Genomic DNA, 22,104 nt, shown 5'->3' on the forward strand with positions numbered 1-22,104 from the left:
CGGCCTTCAGGGTTGCCAAATCCTAAATAAAATTCCTGTCCAGGGACAGCTCAAAACCCGCACAGTGGAACAAGTAACTAGCCCAATACCTGACATATCCAAATGTATACAGTGATTCATTCTCGATCGCGGGGGTTGCGTTCCAGAACCCCCCGCGAAAGGTGAAAATCCGCGAAGTAAAAACCACATGTTTATATGGTTATTTTTATATATTTTAAGTTCTTATAAACTCTCCCACACTCTTAGAAACATTTCCCGCACAGTTATACAGCATAAACCCTTTATATTCTCTTAGATATTAGGTAAGATTCGTTGAAATTATGTATCTAAACACATTGTTTACTACGCACAAACATACGTATCATATATCATTGAGGAGTTTTATTTAATACGTAATACAGTTTTAAACACATTGTAATTGATTAGGTAATATAAAAATAAATGAAAAATCTACAACATGTAAATATAAATAAAACCTAATTGTTATTTTAAAGATATCGAGTGTCTCCGATATCACATATGTTATGGCCATTACGATAGACAGGCCACCAGCAATAAATATGTACAATGCATGAAAAATTGTATAAAATGTGTGTACAGTGACACTAAACGTATGTACATGTACTAAGTACGTAGGAAATTAGTTATGAGTACTCACCAACGATGACACGAAGACTTGTCCGATAGTGATGACATAAATGTTAGCTCTTCTAAAGGAGACTCTTCAGGCGACTATGTAGGACAGCGGCGTAGCTGTTCCCTTCCTTCAGCATATCCAAAACTTTTACCTTTTCAGCAATCGTTAGCATCTTCTGTTGGTGCTTGGGCAAGGCCCCTGAAGCAGTAGCAGGAGCAGATCATTTTGGAGACATAATGAAGTGCTTGACTAACGCACAAAGATAAACACAAAAGAGCACAAAAGTTAACGCTTTACACAGCGAAACACGTTGATGCTGAATGAGCGAGACGAGATACTGGCTAACGCAAAGTGGAATCGAATACTGCTCTCCGTTGATGAGCCAATCGGCGGCAACCCTCTCCATTTATCTTACTGCATTGCTATTCGAAGTTTGCTGGTACATGAAAAGAGCAGTAATTTAAAGGTTATGTGGCAGAAAAGAGAGAGTGCATTGACAGGCTTTAATATAGCTAAGTGCGTATTAAAGTGCAGTGGCCTGAGTTCCTTTCCTGGAATATTCCACCAAACTTTTTTTGTTCTTTTAAAAACTTTACTTATCCCATGTGGTTTGCAGTGATGGCCAAGAAATATTTCTAATTTCACATTTTAATGTAGAACTGAACTAACAAAGTTTATGCTTTAACGGAAGCAGGTAGTGGCCAGTTCTGGATAGTAGCAAACAACATCAAAAACTCCATGAATAAATCTCACTTTACTCTTGTCACATAATCTACATCAGGTTATCCAGTCGGGCTGTATATTTAAGCTGTGCAAAATGCATGTATTTTTTACTAAAATATTGTTAAATCGATTACTTCAGCAAAACAACCAGGAAGTCCCTTCACACAGTGTCACACATTTGAATAGAAGACAGGACTCTTGGCCAGTATACTACTTTTATTTTGCCCTCCTTATTGATTCAACCATTGCACACTTCTTGTGCAGCACACCGGGGAGACTGGAGTAAGATGTGCTGGGGAGTTTGGAGTTATTCGTTGTTTGCTTCTGAACCATTTTTGTACTGGAACTGAGGTCTAGTATCAAAATCAAAGTCTTAATTTTAACGCTGATCCAACACAAATTCCCAGACGCCATCCTTTGGAATGAACAATTAAGTACGGTAGGCAAAAACTGTTCAGGGATTCTGTGACTAATAAGACACTGAATCTGACTGCAGGGCTGAAAAAAATATGTTTTGTACATAGGAAAGAAACAGAATCTATATGAAAAAAACGCAAGATTACTCCATTCAGTCAGCCTAACCCTTACCCTACCCCTAACCCTGTGTCTGATCACGGACTATGTGGAGTTAGCACACTCTCTGCATGTCAGTGATGTTTTTTCTTTGTTTTTGCAGCCATATCTCCAGTGTTAAGCTACTTAAGTGGTATGTGCCATGGTTTGTATGTCCTGTGATGGACTGCCATCATATCCAGGTTTGGTTTCTTACTTGTGTCCAGTGCTATTAGGATATGCTGTGGCCCACTCAATCTTCAGTTGGATTCAGCGGTCTCATTAGAACAATCTAGATGAGAACAGGTTATTCATCCCAACTAAACTTACTAGTCCTACCCACTTCATTCTTCCAAAATAATATCAAGTTGAGTTTTGAAGGTCCCTACAATGCTACTGTCTACCACACTACTTGGTCACTTATTCCACATGTCTGTTGTTCCCTGTGTAAAGAAAAACTTTCTAATGTTTGTGTGAAATTTACCCTTCACAATTTCTGAACTGCATCCCCATGTTCTTGTTGAACTCATTTTAAAGTCACAGTCTCGATCCACTGGACTAATTCCCTTCATAATTTTAATCACTTCAATAATGTCTCCTTTTGATCTTCTTCTGCTTAAACTGCAAAGGCTCAGCTCTTTTATTTCCTCATAATTTATCCCCTGTAGTCCTGGAATCCGCCTATTCGCTCTTCTGTGGATTTTTTCCACTGCTGCTTTGTCCTTTTTGTAGCTTGGAGAGCAAAACTGCACACAGGTCTTCAGATGAGGCCTCTCCAGTGTGTTATAGAGCTTGAGCATAACCTCCTTGGACTTGTACTCCCCTCTTCAAGGCGCAATATAGCCTGACATTCTGTTAGCCTTCTTATTGGTTTCTGAACACTGTCTGGCAGTTGATAGTGTTGAGTCCACTATGACTCCTAGGTCATTCTCATAAAGAGTACTTTCAATTTTAGGACCTCACATTGTGTATTCAAACCTCACATTTTGACTTCATAAATGTAATACTTTACATTTACTGACATTAAATTTCAGCTGCCACAGATCTGCCCAAGCCTGTCTGCTGTCCAAGTCCCTCTGTGATGATTCAACAGATTCTCAAATATCAGCCAATCCACCTCGAATGGTATCATCTGCAAACTTAACCAGCTTGTTACATATATTTTCTTATTCAAATAATTTATATATATTAAAAATAGCAGCAGCCCAACCCAGCCACAGGCAGGGGATGCACAAACCAGTGTGTTTCTTTGCGCCGGTCCCAAGCCTGGATAAATGGGAAGGGTTATGACAGGAAGGGCATCCGGTGTAAAATTTTGCCAAGTCAATATGCAGACAACGTAGATGGTCCACTGTGGCAACCCCTTGCTGGAGCGGCCGAAAGAATAAGAAAAATAGCAGCAGCCCCAGCACTGATTCCTGCTGGACACCACACTTAACATCACTGAGTTCTGATACGGTTTCCTTACACCCTCACTCTCTGTTTCCTGTGTCTGAGCCAATTCTGCAACCACCTAAAAACATTACCCTGAACTGCCTCTCATGTGGCACCTTATCAAATAAACTGCTCAAAACATTAAAGGAACACTTTGAAAACACATCAGATCTCAATGGGAAAAACAATCCTGCTGGATATCTCTACTTATATGGACTGGGTAATGAGTTAGGAACGAAAGGATGCCACATCGTTTGATGGAAATGAAAATGATCAACCTACTGAGGGCTAAATTCAAAGACCCCCCCTGAAAATCAAAAGGAAAAAATGATGTAACTGGCTAGTCTGTTTTGCCCAAATTTCATTGCAGCAACTTTAGATCGCACACAGTAGTTTGTATGGCCCCCACCTGCTTGTATGCATGCCTGACAATCTTAATGAGACGACAGATGGTGTCCTGGGGATCTCCTCCCAAACCTGGACCAGGGTATCACTGAGCTCCTGGACAGGCTGAGGCATCGGATATTGGATTGTGGTCAGGTGAGTGAGCGTTGGGGCCAGTCAATAGTATCAATTCCTTCATCCTCTCGCCACATGAGGCCAGGCATTGTCATGCACCATGAGGAACCCAGGAGCCACTGCACCAGCATTGGGTTTGACAATTGGTCCAAGGATTTCATCCCTATACATAATGGCAGTCAAGGTGCCATTGTCTATCCATTAGAGGTCTTTGCGTCCCCAGACCATCACTGACCCACCACCAAACCAGTCATGCTGAACGATGTTACAGGCAGCATAATGTTCTCCATGACTTCTACAGACCCTTTCATGTCTGTCACATGTGGTCAGGGTGAACCTGCGTTCATCTGTAAAAAGCACAGGGCACCAGTGGTGGATCTGCCAATTCTGGTATTCTATGGCAAATGCCAATCGAGCTCCACTGTGCCGGGCAGACAATGAGCACAGGGCCCACTAAAGGACGTCGGGCCCTCAGGCCATCTTCATGAAGTCTGTTTCTGATTGTTCGGTCAGAGACATTCACACCAGTGGCCTGCTCTAGGCCATTTTTTTGTAGGGCTCTGCTGATGCTCATCCTATTCCTCCTTGCCTAAATGAGCCGATACCGGTGGGTCCTGCTAATTGGTTAAGGACCTTCTACCAGGGGTCCTGTCCAGCTCTACTAGAGTAACTGTCTGTCTCCTGGAATCTCCTCCATGCCCTTGAGGCTGTGCTGAGAGACACAGCAAACCTTTGGGCAGTGGCACGTATTGATGTGTCATCTTGGAGAAGTTGGACTACCTGTGCCTCCTCTGTTGGGTCCAGGTATGGCTTCATGCTACCAGTAGTGACACTGACCGTAGCCAAATGCAAAACAAGTGACAAAACAGATGAGGAAGTAAAAATGTCAATGGCCTCCACCTGTTAAACCACTCCTGTTTTAGGGGTCATCTCATTGTTGCCACTCTAGTGCTCCTGTTGTTAATTTCATGAACATCAAAGCAACTGAAACTGATTAACAACCCCCTCTGATACTTAACTGACCAGATCAATAGCCCAGAAGTTTCATTGACTTGATGCTATATGTGGATTAAAAAGTGTTCCTTTAATGTTTTTGAATAGTATACTTTCTGACAGTCAAAATAAATAATATAATTTGTTCCACACTGGTTATATCCTTTTATTCCTTTCTCATAGAATTCCAACATGTTAATAAAACCCGACCTCCCTCTTCTGAATCCATGCTGACTGTTCGGTAAAACCCCCCATTCTTACCATGTGCTTTGAGAAAGTTGTGCTACTTTTCTGCATGCCCCACTGAGTTATGTGTATTTGATAACTGTATTGTACTGTATTTTCATGGAGTAGCAAGCGTCTAATATTTGATACCCAGCTGCCCCCAGAATGAAATGGGTATGTCCGTAGGCCTGAAGCATAAACTGGCTGTGCAAGTGAACAACATCTCAAAATAGCAGGAATAATTAAAATGTTTTTCCCTACAAAGCTTCCCATACAAAAAGTATGCTTGCTGTGAAAGGTGCTATATAAATAATGAACTGTTTAGTCATTTTTAGCATTATCCTCTTAACTGCAGGTGGGTGACAACATCAAAAGTGCAATTTCACAGTTTAGTCACACAGTGCATGGGGGCTGCTGCCATCTACTTCTTAGGCTAGATTATCCCCAACACTGAGTGTCCTTCTTGTCACTCCGAGACACCATTAGTTGCCACAGCAGGGGCTTCAAAAGAGCCGACTACTGGCTTATCACCCTAACACCATCCCACCTTATCAGCTGGTTCTTCTTAAAATGCTTGTGGATTATGAAAATCCTGCCCAGAGATGCTCACTTGTGCCAAGATAATATTGACAGATGATTGGGTAGCCAGATGGGCACTTCGGCCTCATGGTTTGTAACTCTAGTCAGTATTTGGCTGTAATGATGTTTATGTTAATAGCAAAACAATAAAATATGTTTTTACAGACGAACAGCCCCTGTAATTAGTAGACACATGCACTCAGGTACAAATCACCTTGTTAAGAGACTGTGACTTAGCAATTAGGGCACAAGACTGCACTGCGTGAGGTTGCCAGTTTATTTCCCACCGTTAACTCGCCGTATGATTCTGAAGTCAGTTTAATCTAAATATGGAAACTGTAGTAGTGTACAAAGGCCAAATAGCAAATTCTCAATCTAAAGACACCGTTCCAAATAAATTATAATTGAATGGAGACAATTGTAATGCTGTATGCACTTGGGATTCACTACCATATATACCTCATGTAAATAAAGAGATGTATTTTAAACCAAAATATGTTTCTGAAAATGTAAAGCATTTTTTTCCAGGAATGACTTAATGGATGGATTGAGTCATCCATTTCTAAAATTTAAATATTCATTCTTCCATCCTTCTTCCTATCCTGCTTATCCAAAACCGGCTCTCACAGGGTAGCTGGCACCTATCCCAGCATTCATAGTGAGGAAGGCAGCTGTCAGTAATAGGAAAAATGATTTTAAATCTTAGCCATAAATTATGTGGCACTGGACAAGTTTGTTTCTAGTCAGAAATATAGTCTGCAGCTCCATCTAGTGGTGCTATTTTGCAAACATTTTCTTATTGCCAAATGTAACGATAAGTCAAGCAAAATAACACCTTTTATTGGCTAACTAAAAAGATTACAATATGCAAACTTTCGAGGCAACTCAGGCCCTTCTTAAGGCAAGATGCTAGGTAAATGCTAGGCTATTGCTAGGTGAAAGGTTTGGCAGTTTTATTTTCTGTGGTACGTTAAATTTTCTTCTGTAGCATGTCCATATGCGAATACTGCTTTTTCACACAGAAAATGTTCTCTATTCAACAGGGAGAACATGGAGGCAGTCACATTCCATGAGATATGTGTGATGTTTAGGGCCACCGGATGTCCCACATTTCCTGAGAAAGCCCTATCCATGTATCATGCCCAATCTAGGTGACCCAAATTATCCTTAAAAAAAATCTTTGTCCCATATTTTAGGTGATTATTTGATTCAGTTAACTTGTGCACACTTGGAACGCAGATTATGGCGTGGCATTTAGGGAAACTCACCCCAGTCTCTTTTGAGGGGAGAGTGGGGCAGGGTGCAGTTGGGAGCAAGATTATTATAGTTAACGAAAACTAAAATCAAAACTATTATTAAAAAAACATTTTCATAAACTGAAATAAAATAATTAACAAAACCAAAATGAAACTATTAAAGAAGCTGGAAAGACTGAAATAACATAATAATTCACTAAAAATATTTTTAGTTTTCGTTTTTGAACAAATATTCTTGGCGCTAGTCTTTAACTCTTGTAACTTTTTACTCTAAAACAGAAAGTCGGTGGCGGGTGACGGAGGGTGGCTGTTCACACAGCATCTGTGGTGACAGAGCGAGCTCAACGCGGGCATGTAAAGCGTGTGGAATAGAAAGCGATTTATTGGGCCTCCTTTCTTTGTGCTTCTTGTATATCAAGATGTAATTCAAACACCTGAAATTGGAATGTGCTGCTCAAAAAACCTTTGCCATATGGACAGAAAAATCACGAGTGAGTAACATTTCAGTTGATTTCTCAGGTGTCAATAATTCCCCTGCCACTTTGTAGACATTTAGAGTAAAAAAAAAAAAAACCCTCAAACCTTAAAATTCACCTGAATTTCATTACAAAATTCATTACAAAAGGAAAAGATTAAAAGTGCCAACAGTCAGCACACATTTGTTCAGCTCAAATAACAGAAAATATTTTTAAAATTATACAATTGTTCATATTCAGTAACTGGTTTTGATTCTGCTCGTTTTTATCTGACAAAAACAAAACCAGATAGTAAACCACGTTGTGTATTAAGCGTCCACTCACATTAAACTCATGTTATATCCAAACTCATTAAGTGTACAGTTCTGTCTGATTGTGACACAAAACTAAACTCCATAGTAGCTCCATGCCATAATTACTAAAACTGAAACTAATAGATATAAAAATAAAACAAGAACTGTCTTTCTGAAGTAAAAACGAAATTGAAACTAAAAATACACGATGAAGGAAAAGTAAAACTAAACTGAATTTCAAAGTAAGATCAGAAAAAATCTAGAAATAAAAACTAATATAAAAATACAAAACTATAATAACCTTGGTTGGGAGTATAGGGGGGATCTCCAAAAACAATACTAAAGTTAGATTGTGATGGTGTAGAATAGATCTTAAAAAAACACTGTTTATTAAACCAAGTATTGATTTCAAGTTCTTTTTTTTTTTAGAGAGAAACTCCTATTACTTAATCTCTTTGGTTTCCAGTTATCTTTTTTTAAGGATTACTTCTCCAAAATAATATTTTTTTTTCAAATGTTACTTACCGCATGTGGCTTGCATTTATGGCCAAGCAAAATTTTTAATCTCAAATTTTCATGCAGAACTGAGCTAAGAACGTTTATGCTTTAATGGAAGTAAGTGGTGACCAGTGCTGGAAAACAGCAAACCATATCAAAACTTCAGATCAGCAGACTTTGTGTACCTTTCACGCTGAGCTGGCAGGTCATCGGCTTCTAAATTCCAGTCTGGGGAGCTTGTGATAGAGAGCATTTTGCCATTGTGACATTGGCACCGATGGTTAATTGCCACCTCTAAATTGTCACAGTGAAACTGTGGGCTTGAGTGGAGACCACACTGAGCTGGCCTGTCATCCGAGGTGAATTCCTACTTTTTACCCAGTATGCCAGGAAAGGTTCCAGCTCCATGCAATTAACTAAAAAAAAAAAAAATGAGATTCAAAAAATGGTTGTAGTGATTCTTTACAGGCCTCATTCAGGTGGTTAGCTGGTTTCCCTGTAGGATTGCATGGTATATCAGTACGGAAACCCCAAATTTTAAAGCGATATGGTAGCAACATTTTAGGATTTCCGATACTGCAAGTCTACTTTACCTGTCCTCTCAATCCCTCAAAATTCCCTTGACAACTTGGCATTGTATAAGTCGAAAAAAAAAATGGCCACACTGGAGACTTTCCCGAAATAAACCACAGGCTTTGCTCCATTTGAGACTTCACAGGGAAACCAACAATGCCCAAGCCCATTTTTGTTTCAACACAGTTGTGACTTCATGAAGGACCCTCAGTTATTGCTTCAGTGTGATTGTGATTTCATTGGGGACCCTTCCCTCTTATTGTTTTGGCGAAAATGAGACCTGACAGAGGATCTCAAATTTCAAGATTTGGACTTCAATGGGGAGCTCATTGGTTCAACATGAACAACACTAAACAGGGCACCCCTCTGCGCCCCCTTTATTGCTTCGATTATTGCATACTTCTTCTTTCGCCTCCTCCCGTTAGGGGTTGCCACAGTGGAACATCTTCTTCCATATCTTTCTGTACTCTGCATCTTGTTCTGTTACACCCATCACCTGCATGTCCTCTCTCACCACATCCATAAACCTTCTCTTAGGCCTTCCTCTTAGGTATCCTTAGTACCCTTCTCCCAATATACCCAGCATCTCTCCTGTGCACATCTCCAAACCAGCGCAATCTCGCCTCTCTGACTTTGTCTCCCAACCGTCCAACTTGAGCTGACCCTCTAATGTCCTCATTTCTAATCCTGTCCATCCTTGTCACCCCCAATCTTAGCATCTTTAACTCTGCCACCTCCAGCTGTGTCTCCTGCTTTCTGGTCAGTGCCACCATCTCCAACCCATATAACACAGCTGGTCTCACTGGTCTTGTAGACCTTCCATTCCCTCTTTCTGATACCTGTCTGTCACAAATCACTCCTGACACTCTTCTCCACCCACTCTACTCTGCCTGCACTCTCCTTTTCACTTCTCTTCCACAATCCCCATTACTCTGTACTGTTGATCCCAAGTATTTCAACTCATCCATCTTCACCAACTCTACTCCCTGCATCCTCTCCATTCCACTGACCTCCCTCTCATTCACAGTCATGTATTCTGTCTTGGTGGTCCTACTGACCTTCATTCCTCTCCTCTCTGCAGCATATCTCCTCAACCTTCTGCCTATTATCACTACAGATCACAATGTCATGCTACATGCCTTAATGCCATTGCATGTCACACCAGAGAAACTGGAGTAAGACAGGCAGATTTTGGAGTTATTTGCTATTTGTTTGGGTACCGATACTGAGGTCCGAAAGCTGGAATCGATACTGAAGTCAGAATTTTAGCAGCAATCCAATACTAAACCTGAGTCACCATCTTTAGGTTTTAACAATTAAGTGCAGTAAGCCAAAGTTTCTCAGGGATTTTGTGACAACCTGGGCACTGAGCCTGACCACAGGGCTCCAAAAAAGTAGAATTTGTTTTGTAGGAAAGAAATAGAATCTGTACAAAAAAAGGCAGGTTTATTCAGTTCAATTAGGAATTCCGCTCTTTGTTCCTGTAATCTTTCTGCTGTGTCTGGAATTCTTTTCAGGCTACATTTTACTTTGCTGAAAGAATTAATCAAGAGGATTAGAGCCCATCAGACCTTCAAATGTTTTGTTTCCCAGAATATTTTACTAAAACCAGCTACTTGATGATGAACACAATAATATTACCGTGTGACAGTGGCACTGATGTATTGATGAGATGTTCTCTGTTTAATTGTTGTCTGGTTAATAAAAAGAGGCACTTGAAGAACAGAATTAAAGTGAAGGCAGAAAGCTAAGAGCCTCCTGTGCACTGACTCATGGCAGCAGTGTCTTTGTGCATTTCAAAGAGAAGTAAAATTCGGATCATTAACTTCTGAGACAACAGACAGAGAGGGCTCAAGTGAGCCATCTGATTAAATAAGAGGTTCAGTTAGCAGCAAGTCTGATGTTAAATTAAGAAATCAGTAGAAGTGAAGGCCTGTATCCATTGCGGTTTTCTACGACCAGTCCTGTCCACCTCAGTTACAATATAAAGCAGCGTATTTACTGCTAGGACTGGTGGTATAGAAACATTGAACATGCAGTGAAAGTGAGGCACTTCATAGGAAAAGGCAGCAACTAAAGACACTGAACTGGAATTCTATGAGGAGGCAACTAAAGGATATGACCAGTGGAGCAGATGATATTATTTATCTTGACTTTCAGAAAGGATTTGATGAGGTGCCACATGAGAGGTTGAGATTCCAATTACAAGGAGCGGGAGTTCAGGGTGATGTTTTTAGATGGGTGCAGAATTGGCTCAGGCACAGGAAGCAGAGGGTAATGGTGTGAGGAACCTCATCAGAATCGGCCGATGTTAAGAGTGGTGACCAGCAGGGGGCAGTGCTAGGGCCGCTGCTATTTTAATATACAGTGGAACCTCGGTTCATGAACGTCTCAGTACACGTACAACTCAGTTTACGACCAAAAAGTTCGCCAAACTTTTGCCTCGGTTCACGACCACACACTCGGTATACAAACAAGCCAGTTTCCCTTTGGGTTTGTACATGTTCAGTCTCTCCCTGTGCATTTCCTGTGCAGCGAGCAAGAGAGAGAGAGCGCGACACACACACACACACACAGAGGCGCTCGAGACAGAGGCACACACACACACGAAAGAGAGAGAGAGAGAGCGAGCGAGCGAGGGAAGGCTGAAAGCATAAGGTAGAAAAGGCTTGTTTTTGTTTTCAGTTCTGTTTACAGCAGTTGGTTCATAGCGTGCATTGTGGCAATGTTACTTTTCTTGGTGGTTTATTAAATTACGGATTTTTCAAATGTTCATTTTTTTCCCTGTGCTTAAAACTCATTAAAAAAAAGTGTTTACAGCGATCGGGTTGTAAGGCTATAGCGCGAACTCTTGCAATGTTAGTTTTCTCTGTTGTTCAAGGTTTTCTCGGTGTTATTCAATGTTTTTACATTTAGTTTACTATTAGATGTGCATTCTATCATATAATTATATTTGTGCTTAAAAATCTTTAAAAAAAAGTATATTTACATACAGTTTGTACGGTCTGGAACGGATTAATTGTATTTACATACAATTCTATGGGGGGAAATTGCTTCGGTTCACGACCAACAAGTTTTGGAACAAATTATGGTCATGAACCGAGGTTCCACTGTATATATACTGTAAATGATTTAGGTAGGAATTTAAACCGGTTAAGTTTGCAGATGATACCAAGATAGGTGAATTAGCAGATAATTTGGAATCTGTTATATCATTACAGAAGGACTTGGACAGCAGACAGGCTTGGGCAGATTTGTGGACAATGAAATTTAATGTCAGTAAATGTAAAGTATTACACATAGGAAGTAAAAATGTTAGGTTTGAATACACAATGGGCGGTCGGAAAATCGAGAGGACACCTTATGAGAAGGATTTAGGGAGCCATAGTGGACTTAAAGCTATCAACTTCCCAACAGTGTTCAGAAGCCATTAAGAAGGCTAACAGAATGTCAGGTTATATAGCGCCTTGATGAGTGGAGTACAAGTCACAGGAGGTTCTGCTCAACCTTTATGATGCACTGGTGAGGCCTCATCTTGAGTCCTGGGTGCAGTTTTGGTCTCCAGGCTACAAAAAGGACATAACAGCACTAAAGAAGGTCCAGAGAAGAGCGACTAGGCTGATTCCAGGGCTACAGGGGATGGGTTATGAGGAAAGATTAAAAGAGCTGAGCCTTTACAGTTTAAGCAAAAAAAGATTAAGAGGTGACATGATTGAAGTGTTTAAAATTATGAAGGGAATTAGTCCAGTGGATTGAGACTGTTATTTTAAAATGAGTTCATCAAGAACACGGGGACATAGTTGGAAACTTGTTAAATTTATATTTCGCACAAACATTAGGAAGTTTTTCTTTACCCAAAGAACTGTAGACACTTGGAATAAGCAACCAAGTAGTGTGGTAGACATTAAGACTTTAGGGACTTTCAAAACTTGACTTGATGTTTTTTGGAAGAAATAAGTATATAGGACTGGCGAGCTTTGTTGGGCTGAATGGCCTGTTCTCGTCTGGATTGTTCTAATGAACAACTCATATTTAAATCAAGACATAATTATTATGAATATTGAGAGAAAGCTAATAAGATCTTAGCTCAACAAATCCTCAAGCAAGAAGTTCACAATACAATCCCAGCAATCACCAACACAAATAAAGACAAAATCATTGACCATAAAAATATAATGCACACATGAACATCCAGTGAAAATATTATACAGGGTACAATAAGACAGTGTAGCACACATGACAAGAAACAGGAAAAATCGATATGCGACAATAAACAGATTATTCACAGCACATAACGAGGAATGATCCGGTAAGTTGTGTTGACCATCAAAATTTGCCAAAGTGTTTTCTTAACATAATATTTGCCGGGTTCACAGGTAGTGAAATATTTCTCTGAAAATCTGCAGGGTAGCCAGCTTAAGCGAACTCTTTTTTTTTTTTTTTTTTTCTCCCCCCCAGAGCCCCTAGCTTTACGAGTCCAGCGTGACATCACAAAGACTGGGTTAACTGCCAATATTGGATGGGACAGTCCCCTCGAGTATGTAATGCTGATATCTTGCATCACAACCTCAGAGCCTCCCACTGGAAGGCAGTCCTCAGCTTCAGAACAGAGAGCAGTGGTTCACACCCAAAGGGGGCCAGCTGGTGTACAGCACTTCCTTTTCCATGTCCTTCCAAACCCCGTCCTCTTAGCATACAGTGCTGGTCCAACATCACCTACATGCCATAAGCGGGCACCCCCAAGCCCAGTGTCTAAATGGACACTCAACAGAGTTGCTGGCACTGCAGCTCCTGCCCTATCGGCTGGCGGGCACAGCCCCCTTCTGCCAGCCAATGAGGGATGCAGCATCCCCAACTGGTAGATCCCCAGCTGCAATTACTTTGTTTTTCTGTAGGTAGGTAGATAGTTTATTAATCCCAAGGGGAAATTCACATAATCCAGCAGCAGTATACTGATACAAAAAAAGAAAAGGCTGACATTCATAAAAATGAACAAGTCCCAGGTCAGAACAGATTCCCACCCCCCTACTTCTGATTCCAGGGACTCCTTGTCTGTCCCTCTCTAATGCCCTCCCACTGGTTTTCTGTAACTCTTAACGTGCACTGGGCTTGTAAGAGTTGAGTGTCATTGAATTCATGCTTCCTGCTCCTGTCGTTTGCAACAAATGTTACCTTTCTGATATTAAATTCCATCACTGTTATCTCAAATGTATCTGTAGGGAGCCATGTCTCAGTGAATTCATGCTTCCTGCTCCTGCTGCCATTTTCTGCTACACATTTTACTGTTCTGATATTTAATTCTATTAATCATCATGCATCAGGTTGCACTGGTGAAACAAACAGTTCTTTAAAGAAAATATTTTTTTATTCTTCAATTTTCCAAGTAAAAGCACCAAAAGTTGAATTCATTTTTCTAAGGAATGCAGAACCATTTGTGTCTTCCTGAAAGAATTCAAAGGCATCCTGTAGAGAGCTGTCACCCAGCTGGCCTGCACAACACAATCAGTCACTAACAAAGTTTTTTATTACTGCGAGATTTGAGACTTGTGCATAGACGCAGCTGATCCAAGTGACTCTTGTTGAGCTGTTATGAGCCAGTGAAATGAAACGTGGAGAAAAACCCCAAGCACTTCAATAAAAATGACAATAACCTTGAAAGGACCCATGCATTGTCATTCATTACGTGCCAGTGGAAGATTACAGTAATTCAGTCATGCACCACTGATAACTATTATGGAGAGGCCAGGGGTCTGATTATAACATCTCAAGCAAGAATACTAATGTAATCAACATTTCTCCTGTCAATATTTGGATTTTCCAAAAGCATATTCATCCATAAATTATTTTATGAACCATCATGTACCTGAGTCTATGCCTTTGTTCTGACCATCCCTTGCACAGACTTGAAAATGCAATCAACTTGAACTGTTGAGATAAAAGAGCAGTGCCAAATCCCATGAAGGAATGATATGGACTGCTGCCATCACCTCACAACACTGGTAACAGGTGTAAACGACACTAAGCATGGGGTGGCGTCCTTTCAATGGACAAAAAGGAAGGCAAGGCATTCCCTGTCTCGACCAGGAGATTGGAAGCTGGTGCCAACAAATCAAGGGAGATGCTGGAAGGGCTCAGTCAAGGACCCTTACCAGCCAGGAAGCCAAAATGCTGGAACAACAGGAGGTAATAACTTACATGAGCAATTCACTTCCCCAAGACATTCGATTATGGGTCGCCAACTCCAGTCCTGGAGGACTACTGTGGCTGCAGGTTTTCATTATAACCCTTTTTTTAATGAGTGCCCTGTTTGTGTTTCTAATTAACTTCTTGTGAATTAATTTTAATTGAATTGCTTTTTTAAGATTTGTTCCCCCTGAATTTCTTCATCGTTCCTCTCAGTTGCTTCATTTCTTTACTTAAATGGCACCCAAACAGAAATGAAATGTGAAGTGAGGGAGCCGACCGAAGACCAATTAAGTCAGGGCCTCAAACTCCAACCAATTTCTCTCTAACCAGCAGCTTAATGAGGTGCCAAGTCTTGTCATTAATTAAAGCCGTTCTTTAATTCCATGTCTTGTTGCTGCTCTCGTGGTGCAATAGCAAACATTTGTGTAATTGTTGATTTTCTCATTTCTTTTAAAGTGTTTTGTGGACATGAGCAGATCAGCATTCCTGAGACCTTCATCTTTCTCTAATTTTCATATATTGTATGATGGACACTAATTGTTTTGGCTCGTTTTGTATCTCATCATTGTTTGACTGCTAATTAAGGAAAAAGAAACAATGAAGGGTTTGAGTCTTCAGGAGCAAGTCAATTAAAATGAGAAGTTAATTAGCAGCAAAAACAGGTCCCTCATTAAGAAAAGGGCTAGAATGAAAAGCTGCAGCCACGGTGGACCTCCAGGACCAGAGCTGGCGACCCCTGCATTAGATGGCAGCATCGTTGGACTACAGTACGTTTACAGACACCCGCAGGGCATGCTGGGAACAATAGACCTATGGATTGACCCTGTTGGGTTCTGGGGGTGATGCCAGGCTGTGCTAGAGGGACTAGTTCTCCCTACTTTTATGAGGCTTCCTCCTGACCTGGAAGTACTTCCCCTGGACAGTGCTTCTGGGTCTTTTACAAGTAGTGCAGCTTTGCCTCACTGTGTCATAGTTGGAAGCAGCAGTCAACACTCACCAAAAAAGTGGAAGGAGAGAAAAAGAATCAACTTACCTTGTAATTGTGTGTATGTGGCTGTGCTCACTCTGGCAAGTATTGGTGATCAATAAAGAACCCAGGACTGTATTGGGCATTACTGTATCTGGGGTTTGGGAGATCAGCGGTGCCTTCTACTGATTTCACAGGTAACATGGCAGTCTCTGTTAGTGCATTTACATGTAAGTAACCCGGTTAAGGCAGAAACCTTCATTTACATATGCAAGTAGGCTTCTCCTTTGGCAGAATTATTTAGTGTCATTGAACTGTACAAGAAAAGAGTTCAACGTTCTCCACCATGAATCTGAAAATAAGCCTGAAGCCAGTGGTAATTTTCTTCTGTTTTACAAATAAGTTTACTCCTTCATGTGCAGCGAAGTAAATAACACCCACCCCATTTCTACATCCTGGACCTGAGCCACCGATCATTCATGGTGTGGACACTGGCTGCTGCATCACTCAAGTAGACTACTTCAACATATCTTTAACAAAAAATTGGGAGTGGTCGCCCCTCGACTTTCTCGTATACTCAGAAATGGGGATGGATATTTGAGGAGTAAACTGCAAGATAATGATTATATTTTTATATCATATACATTAAAGAACCATCAACAAGAAATCAATTCAAATTAACAATATATTGAACAATTATTATGCAAGTAAAGTTGAATAAATCGGACTCCGCAGTCACATGAATAAAAGGTAAAGTACCACTTCCGGTTAGTGAAAATTCCCAAAGGTTTGTAGAAATCTACATTTTGTACCCAATATATGTATGCAAAATTTGGTTGACCTAAGTGAAAGCATTCTCAAGTTATCGTGTTTACATACATACACACACACACACAGACACAGACAGACAGACACACACACAGACACAATTCCAAAAATGGTATTTTCGGACTCAGGAAGGTCTATAACATTGAAATTCATCAAAATCTTGAAATGCAATTTTTGGAGGATTACAATACTTTCCCTATACCTCATATACGAGAAAGTCAGGGAGGTCTAAAATGTCGAGATTCATTAAAATCTTGACATCGAATCTTCAGACGAGTACAATACTTTCCCTATACAGTACTTTGTATACGAGAAAGTAATACATTACTGGGTTAAAAATAAATTGACACTTTATAAGTTTCTGGTACAGGATTGCACTCTTTTCTGCTTGGCGTTAGTGCTGTTTACCTAGCACACAGTGCTGCTAGGATAATAATAACGAGAGTAATTTACTTCAGTATAATAAGAGTAACGTAGGGTTACTCGTTACTTTAAAATGTCGTCAGACTACGTAACATGTCAATTTTATCATATTATATAGCAGCACTACTCATGAGATTTTGCTGCTAATCTTAACACTATGTTCAGATTATCAACAAGAATTTAGCAATTTCTGAAATATTGATACAGATAACTCAGCACAATGTGTGGAGTACAAGACCAGGGAGTTTATGCTCCAGGTTTATAATGCACTGGTGAGCCTTCATCAGGAGTACTCTGTGCAGTTTTGATCTCTAGGCCACAAAAAGGACAAAGCAGCACTAGAAAATGTCCTGAGAAGAGCGGCTAGGCTGATTCCAGGGCTACAGGGGATCAATTATAAGGAAAGATTAAAAGAGCTGAGCCGTTAACAGAGATTAAGAGGAGACCTGATCGAAGTGTTTAAAATTATGAAGGGAATTAGTCCAGTGCATCAAGACTCTGACTTTAAAACAAAGTCATCAAGAACAATGGGACACAGTTGGAAACTTGTTAGGCGTAAATTTCGCAGAAACATTTGAAAGTTTTTCTTTATAAAGAGAACCCAGGACACATGGAATAAGATACCACGTAGTGTGGTACACAGGTGGACCTTAGGAAGCTTCAGAACTCATTGAGTTGAGTTTAATAGGACTGGCTAGATTTTTTGGGCTGAATGGCCTGTTCTTGTTCATATCGTTCTAATTTCATGCCAAGAAAAGAATAATTCAATGGGCTGAACATTTGCCTTAAGAAACTGATCTTGCAGGTCACTTCTACCTGGCCCAAAGCTAAGCAGGCGAACAGAGTGCAATGGATATGCGCAGACTGCAAGATCCTTAACTGAAACACTGTTAAGGGTTTACATGGGAATGGGTGAAATCTACATCTGTGAACCAGGGTCCTCAGAGACCAATATCCCAGGTTCTCTAACCAGAATAAGCGTGTACATGATATTTCTAAAACTGGGGTTTTGTGGATATCTGGGTTATTAAAGCACATGTTACCACACTCATTCACACTTAATCCAGTTCAAGGTTGTGGAAGGCTGAAGCTTAACCCAGCAATATCAGGAATCAGCACTGGGTGGTGCTGATGTTCTGACCCCTGCACTAGATTGAATGGATTTGCAGTTGATATTTTATATTTTGCACACCAATTCTTCAGCTTACCATAGAAAGCTATGATCTGATTTGGGGTATCTAAGGGATTTCATATCCACACAGGGCTGCTCTGAAATCTTGGTGGATATTTTTGCCAACAGACGCAATCTCATACATGTCTTTGTTTTTGACTTTCCTGTCAGGAAGCACATTGGAAGCAGAAAACGGAAGCTGCGGACCAAAAGTTACACCGTGCTGGCGGCCAAGAGGGCGGTGTCAGAGAGCTACAAGGTCCCGTCTAGTTTTGAAACCCAGTGCTCTCCTGAATCACAGGACAACGACAGCCACACCTTTGAAAGCATCAGCGAGGATGACTCTTCACTGTCGCATCTCAAGTCCTCCATCACCAGCTATTTTGGGGCCGCAGGCAGGCTTGCATGCGGGGAGAAGTACCAGGTCCTGGCTAGAAGGGTCACATTAGAGGGAAAAGTTCAATATCTGGTGGAATGGGAGGGCACCACGCCCTACTGAAGAGGAAGGTGTCCTGACATATGGAGAAAGAAACCATCCTTTTAAGAACAGAAAGTAATCATAATCATAGTAGTAATAATGTATGATCCTTAACCCAGAAGCTGGGATGCAAGAGGTCATACTGCTTCCGCTGCATTGGAAATTGGATGGAGCTGACTGCAGTTCCTTGTAAAGAGAAACGCTGCTGTGCTGCACTCTGGTAGGTGACCTTCATTAGAGGCTGGAAAGGAGACAGGCAGCTGGCGTGCCACCAAGTGGCCACACTGTGTCATGATGCCACAAAAAGGTTCCTTAAGGTGGAGTTTGTGATGTTGGTTTCATCTAAAGTTGCTTGGCAAGCGTTTGATTTGTTGTTTTGTTTTGCTTGCGGTACCATGATTTTTTTTTTCCTAAGACATCAGACCAAATACCAAGGGCTTCCAAAAAAAGAAAAATTTTAGCTTCTAGACAAAGTGGACACCAATTTGGGTGGACACTACAGTGGCTTTTCTTTATAAAATTGGATAGGCTGTGTACATTTTTGCCAAGCTGCAGGCCTGCAAAGTCTAAAATCTGATAAAAAGGTTTGTAAGTTGATGGGGTGGGAGGAGGGGTTGGAGTTAATTTTATAAAAGTGCTTGGGGGGCTTTTGCATTTCTCTATGCTTGTAAGCATTTTTTTTGGCATGCTTTAGCTATTGCCCACTAGTATTTTTTCCTCTCGCTGCCTTAAATCCATTTACTAAGCTTTGCCTTTTGCACAGCTCATTAGGAGTCTGGGGGTAGATGACCTTAGGAAAGACTCAAAGAACTCAGTGAGTATTTCTATTTTATATAGTGCCTTTCACTCTTGAAAAGTTCTTTTTTTGTAATGCACAACTCACTGTGCCTTGCCAAGAGACAGACTGACTCTCGACAGTTTTCTCTGCATAACAAATATACTGCGGGCTGAAGTAAAAATGTTCACACTGCAGGCACAATTAGCACCTTTTTCTAAAAATATTTATTCTTCTGAAAGATTTAAATAGAGAATAATCTCAGCAGCACAACACACTTAAACTGAAGAATATTCATCTGTCATTTAAGTAATTGATTTGCCCATTTAATGGTTTTGATGGCTTTGTGATACTCTTTGTGAAAGAGTCTAATTTTGGAAGGGGCTGTATATAAATCATTATTATTATTATTATTATAGGGTTTATAAGGTCACATGTACAGTGAAATTGTTACTCGCATGCGCTGTTTAACATGTAACATGACCCCACTCTATGGCGCGAAGATTATTGAGAAACGTCTGTCTTCCTTACCAGAAAGATCTCTGAACATTTTTACATATCCGCATACATTACAGATGTTTACACATATACTTGACCTGCCTGTGCTCCAGATGTAAAACTAAATTATGCAACTTTTCTTAGATCAGCGGTTCGAAAACTCGGTCCTGGGGGACCCCCTGTGACTGCAGGTTTTTGTTCTAACTAGCTTGCGTTTTTTCATTGGAATCCTTACCTAAATAAGTGAGTTTATATTTCCCAGTTTCTGTGTTGTTCATTTTTATTAAAATGTACTAAGCAGGGGAATATGTTATTTTTTCTTTTAATCTTGTTAACAGTATTTTCATCCTGATTCGCATTCGGCTTTTCCAGGTACTCTGGTTATTTAATTCAATATTTAATAATAAGTGGGTCTGACTCTGAAGTAGTTGCAGTTTTCATCATCCCGGGTGTCTGCTCTGCTTGTTTTAGTTGCCTCTATTAGGGTTAAATGAAGGGAGCAAACTACACAGGAAAAATTGGGAAAATAATAGGAAAACAACAAAGCAGAGTTCAGCATTTAAAGCAGGGGTCCTCAATCACAGTCCTGGTGGGCCACAGTGACTGCAGGTTTTTGTTCCAATCCAATTGCTTAATAAGAAGCCCTTATTGCTCAAGTGACACTTCTGCTTCACTTTAGTTGTCTCGCTCTTTAACATTTTGAACCCTTGTTGCTTATTTTAGACTTAAAAAGCTGTATTCTTGGTTTTTATTGGCTCCTAATTAGCAATAACATACAAATGACAGAAGAGACCAGCATTTCTCCATTTAGCTTCTTACCATTTATACCTGTGTGTATTTATCATGCACTATTGGGTTTAATTAAATACTTGGAAGGAAAGTATTGGAGAGGAAGTTGAGAAAGCAGACTAGCAATTTGCTGTAGTCGCTGTGGTGTGTCGGTTAGAACACAGGAACTAATCCAACCATTGCAGGAACATTACTTTATTGTTGAAATGCTAGAAATTCACATGAAGTAGGACAACTGCACAGGTAAGTGAGGATGTGCGTGGTTCTAACAGGCAAACAACAAAATAAGACATTTAGTACATAAAGTGATCCCCCGCTGTATCACGGTTCAGCTATCGTGCCCCCAGTATATCACGGAAAAATTCAATAAGTACATCCTACCTGTAGTGTACTTTGCAACCAATTCATAACAAAACATACGGTTTTCAGCAGTCACTACAGTAGACAAAGCGTTTCACGTTACAGTACCCAGATGATTTCTTACAAGACCCTTTATTGGCTGAAAGAGGAGACTCAACCAATCAGAGCAGGATTTTCATTCTCTTGGGCTCTGATTGGCTGCTGCTAACATGTTGTAATCTCGCAAGAACAGCAAGCATGGGTCCCTGATGCATGTCGGTTCTCTGCGTATCGTGTACCTTGCTTGTGGTCCGATTGCTAGGAGCCAACTTTTTGTGAACTTTTCATTTTGTTTTAAGCCCTACGATGGCTCCCAAGTATCCTTCATCTTCTAAGTCTTCTGGTAGTAGTGAGCCTAAGCACCAGAGGAAGACCTTGACCATTCAGAAGAAGGTAAAATTCCTGGCTATGATAGATAGATAGATACTTTATTAATCCCAAAGGGAAATTCACAATTTTGGGAAGGAAAGCGTTATGCGGATGTCGCTCGCCATTACAAGTTTACATGTGTTTAAAGCGTGTGGGAGGAATATTTTAAGGCTTAAACTATTAAAAAAAAATGTTTATTTATATGGTCTTTCTATATTGCGATTTTCACCTATCACTGATGGGTCTGGAACATATCAATGTAAGGTATTTGCAATTACAACTTCAATGTGGTAATGTAGCAGGTTTATATCCGTATTAATACACAACATCTCTTAAAGATTTAATGCAATATCCCAATAATTTACAGACTGAATCTATATTAAACAGAGCACATCCTCTACTTTACTGAATGGTATTAATGGGATCTATGGTAATAATTATAAACAGTAAAGTAAAATATTTA

General features: G+C 40.3%; 1 protein-coding gene across 2 annotated transcripts in view; it reads left to right on the top strand.

The window, feature by feature from the left end:
• The window catches only part of phf19 (PHD finger protein 19), a 158,763-nt gene extending 138,386 nt beyond the window's left edge, over positions 1–20,377 (top strand). For both annotated transcript variants that reach the window (XM_039764401.1, XM_039764402.1), the window contains exon 15: positions 18,505–20,377. In XM_039764401.1, the coding sequence (XP_039620335.1) occupies positions 18,505–18,832 (328 nt within the window). In that variant the 3' untranslated portion in view covers positions 18,833–20,377. The remainder of the gene's footprint in view (positions 1–18,504) is intronic.
• Positions 20,378–22,104: the final 1,727 nt, after the last annotated feature.

Source organism: Polypterus senegalus, chromosome 9 (assembly GCF_016835505.1).
Source record: "Polypterus senegalus isolate Bchr_013 chromosome 9, ASM1683550v1, whole genome shotgun sequence".
Lineage (NCBI taxonomy): Eukaryota > Metazoa > Chordata > Cladistia > Polypteriformes > Polypteridae > Polypterus > Polypterus senegalus.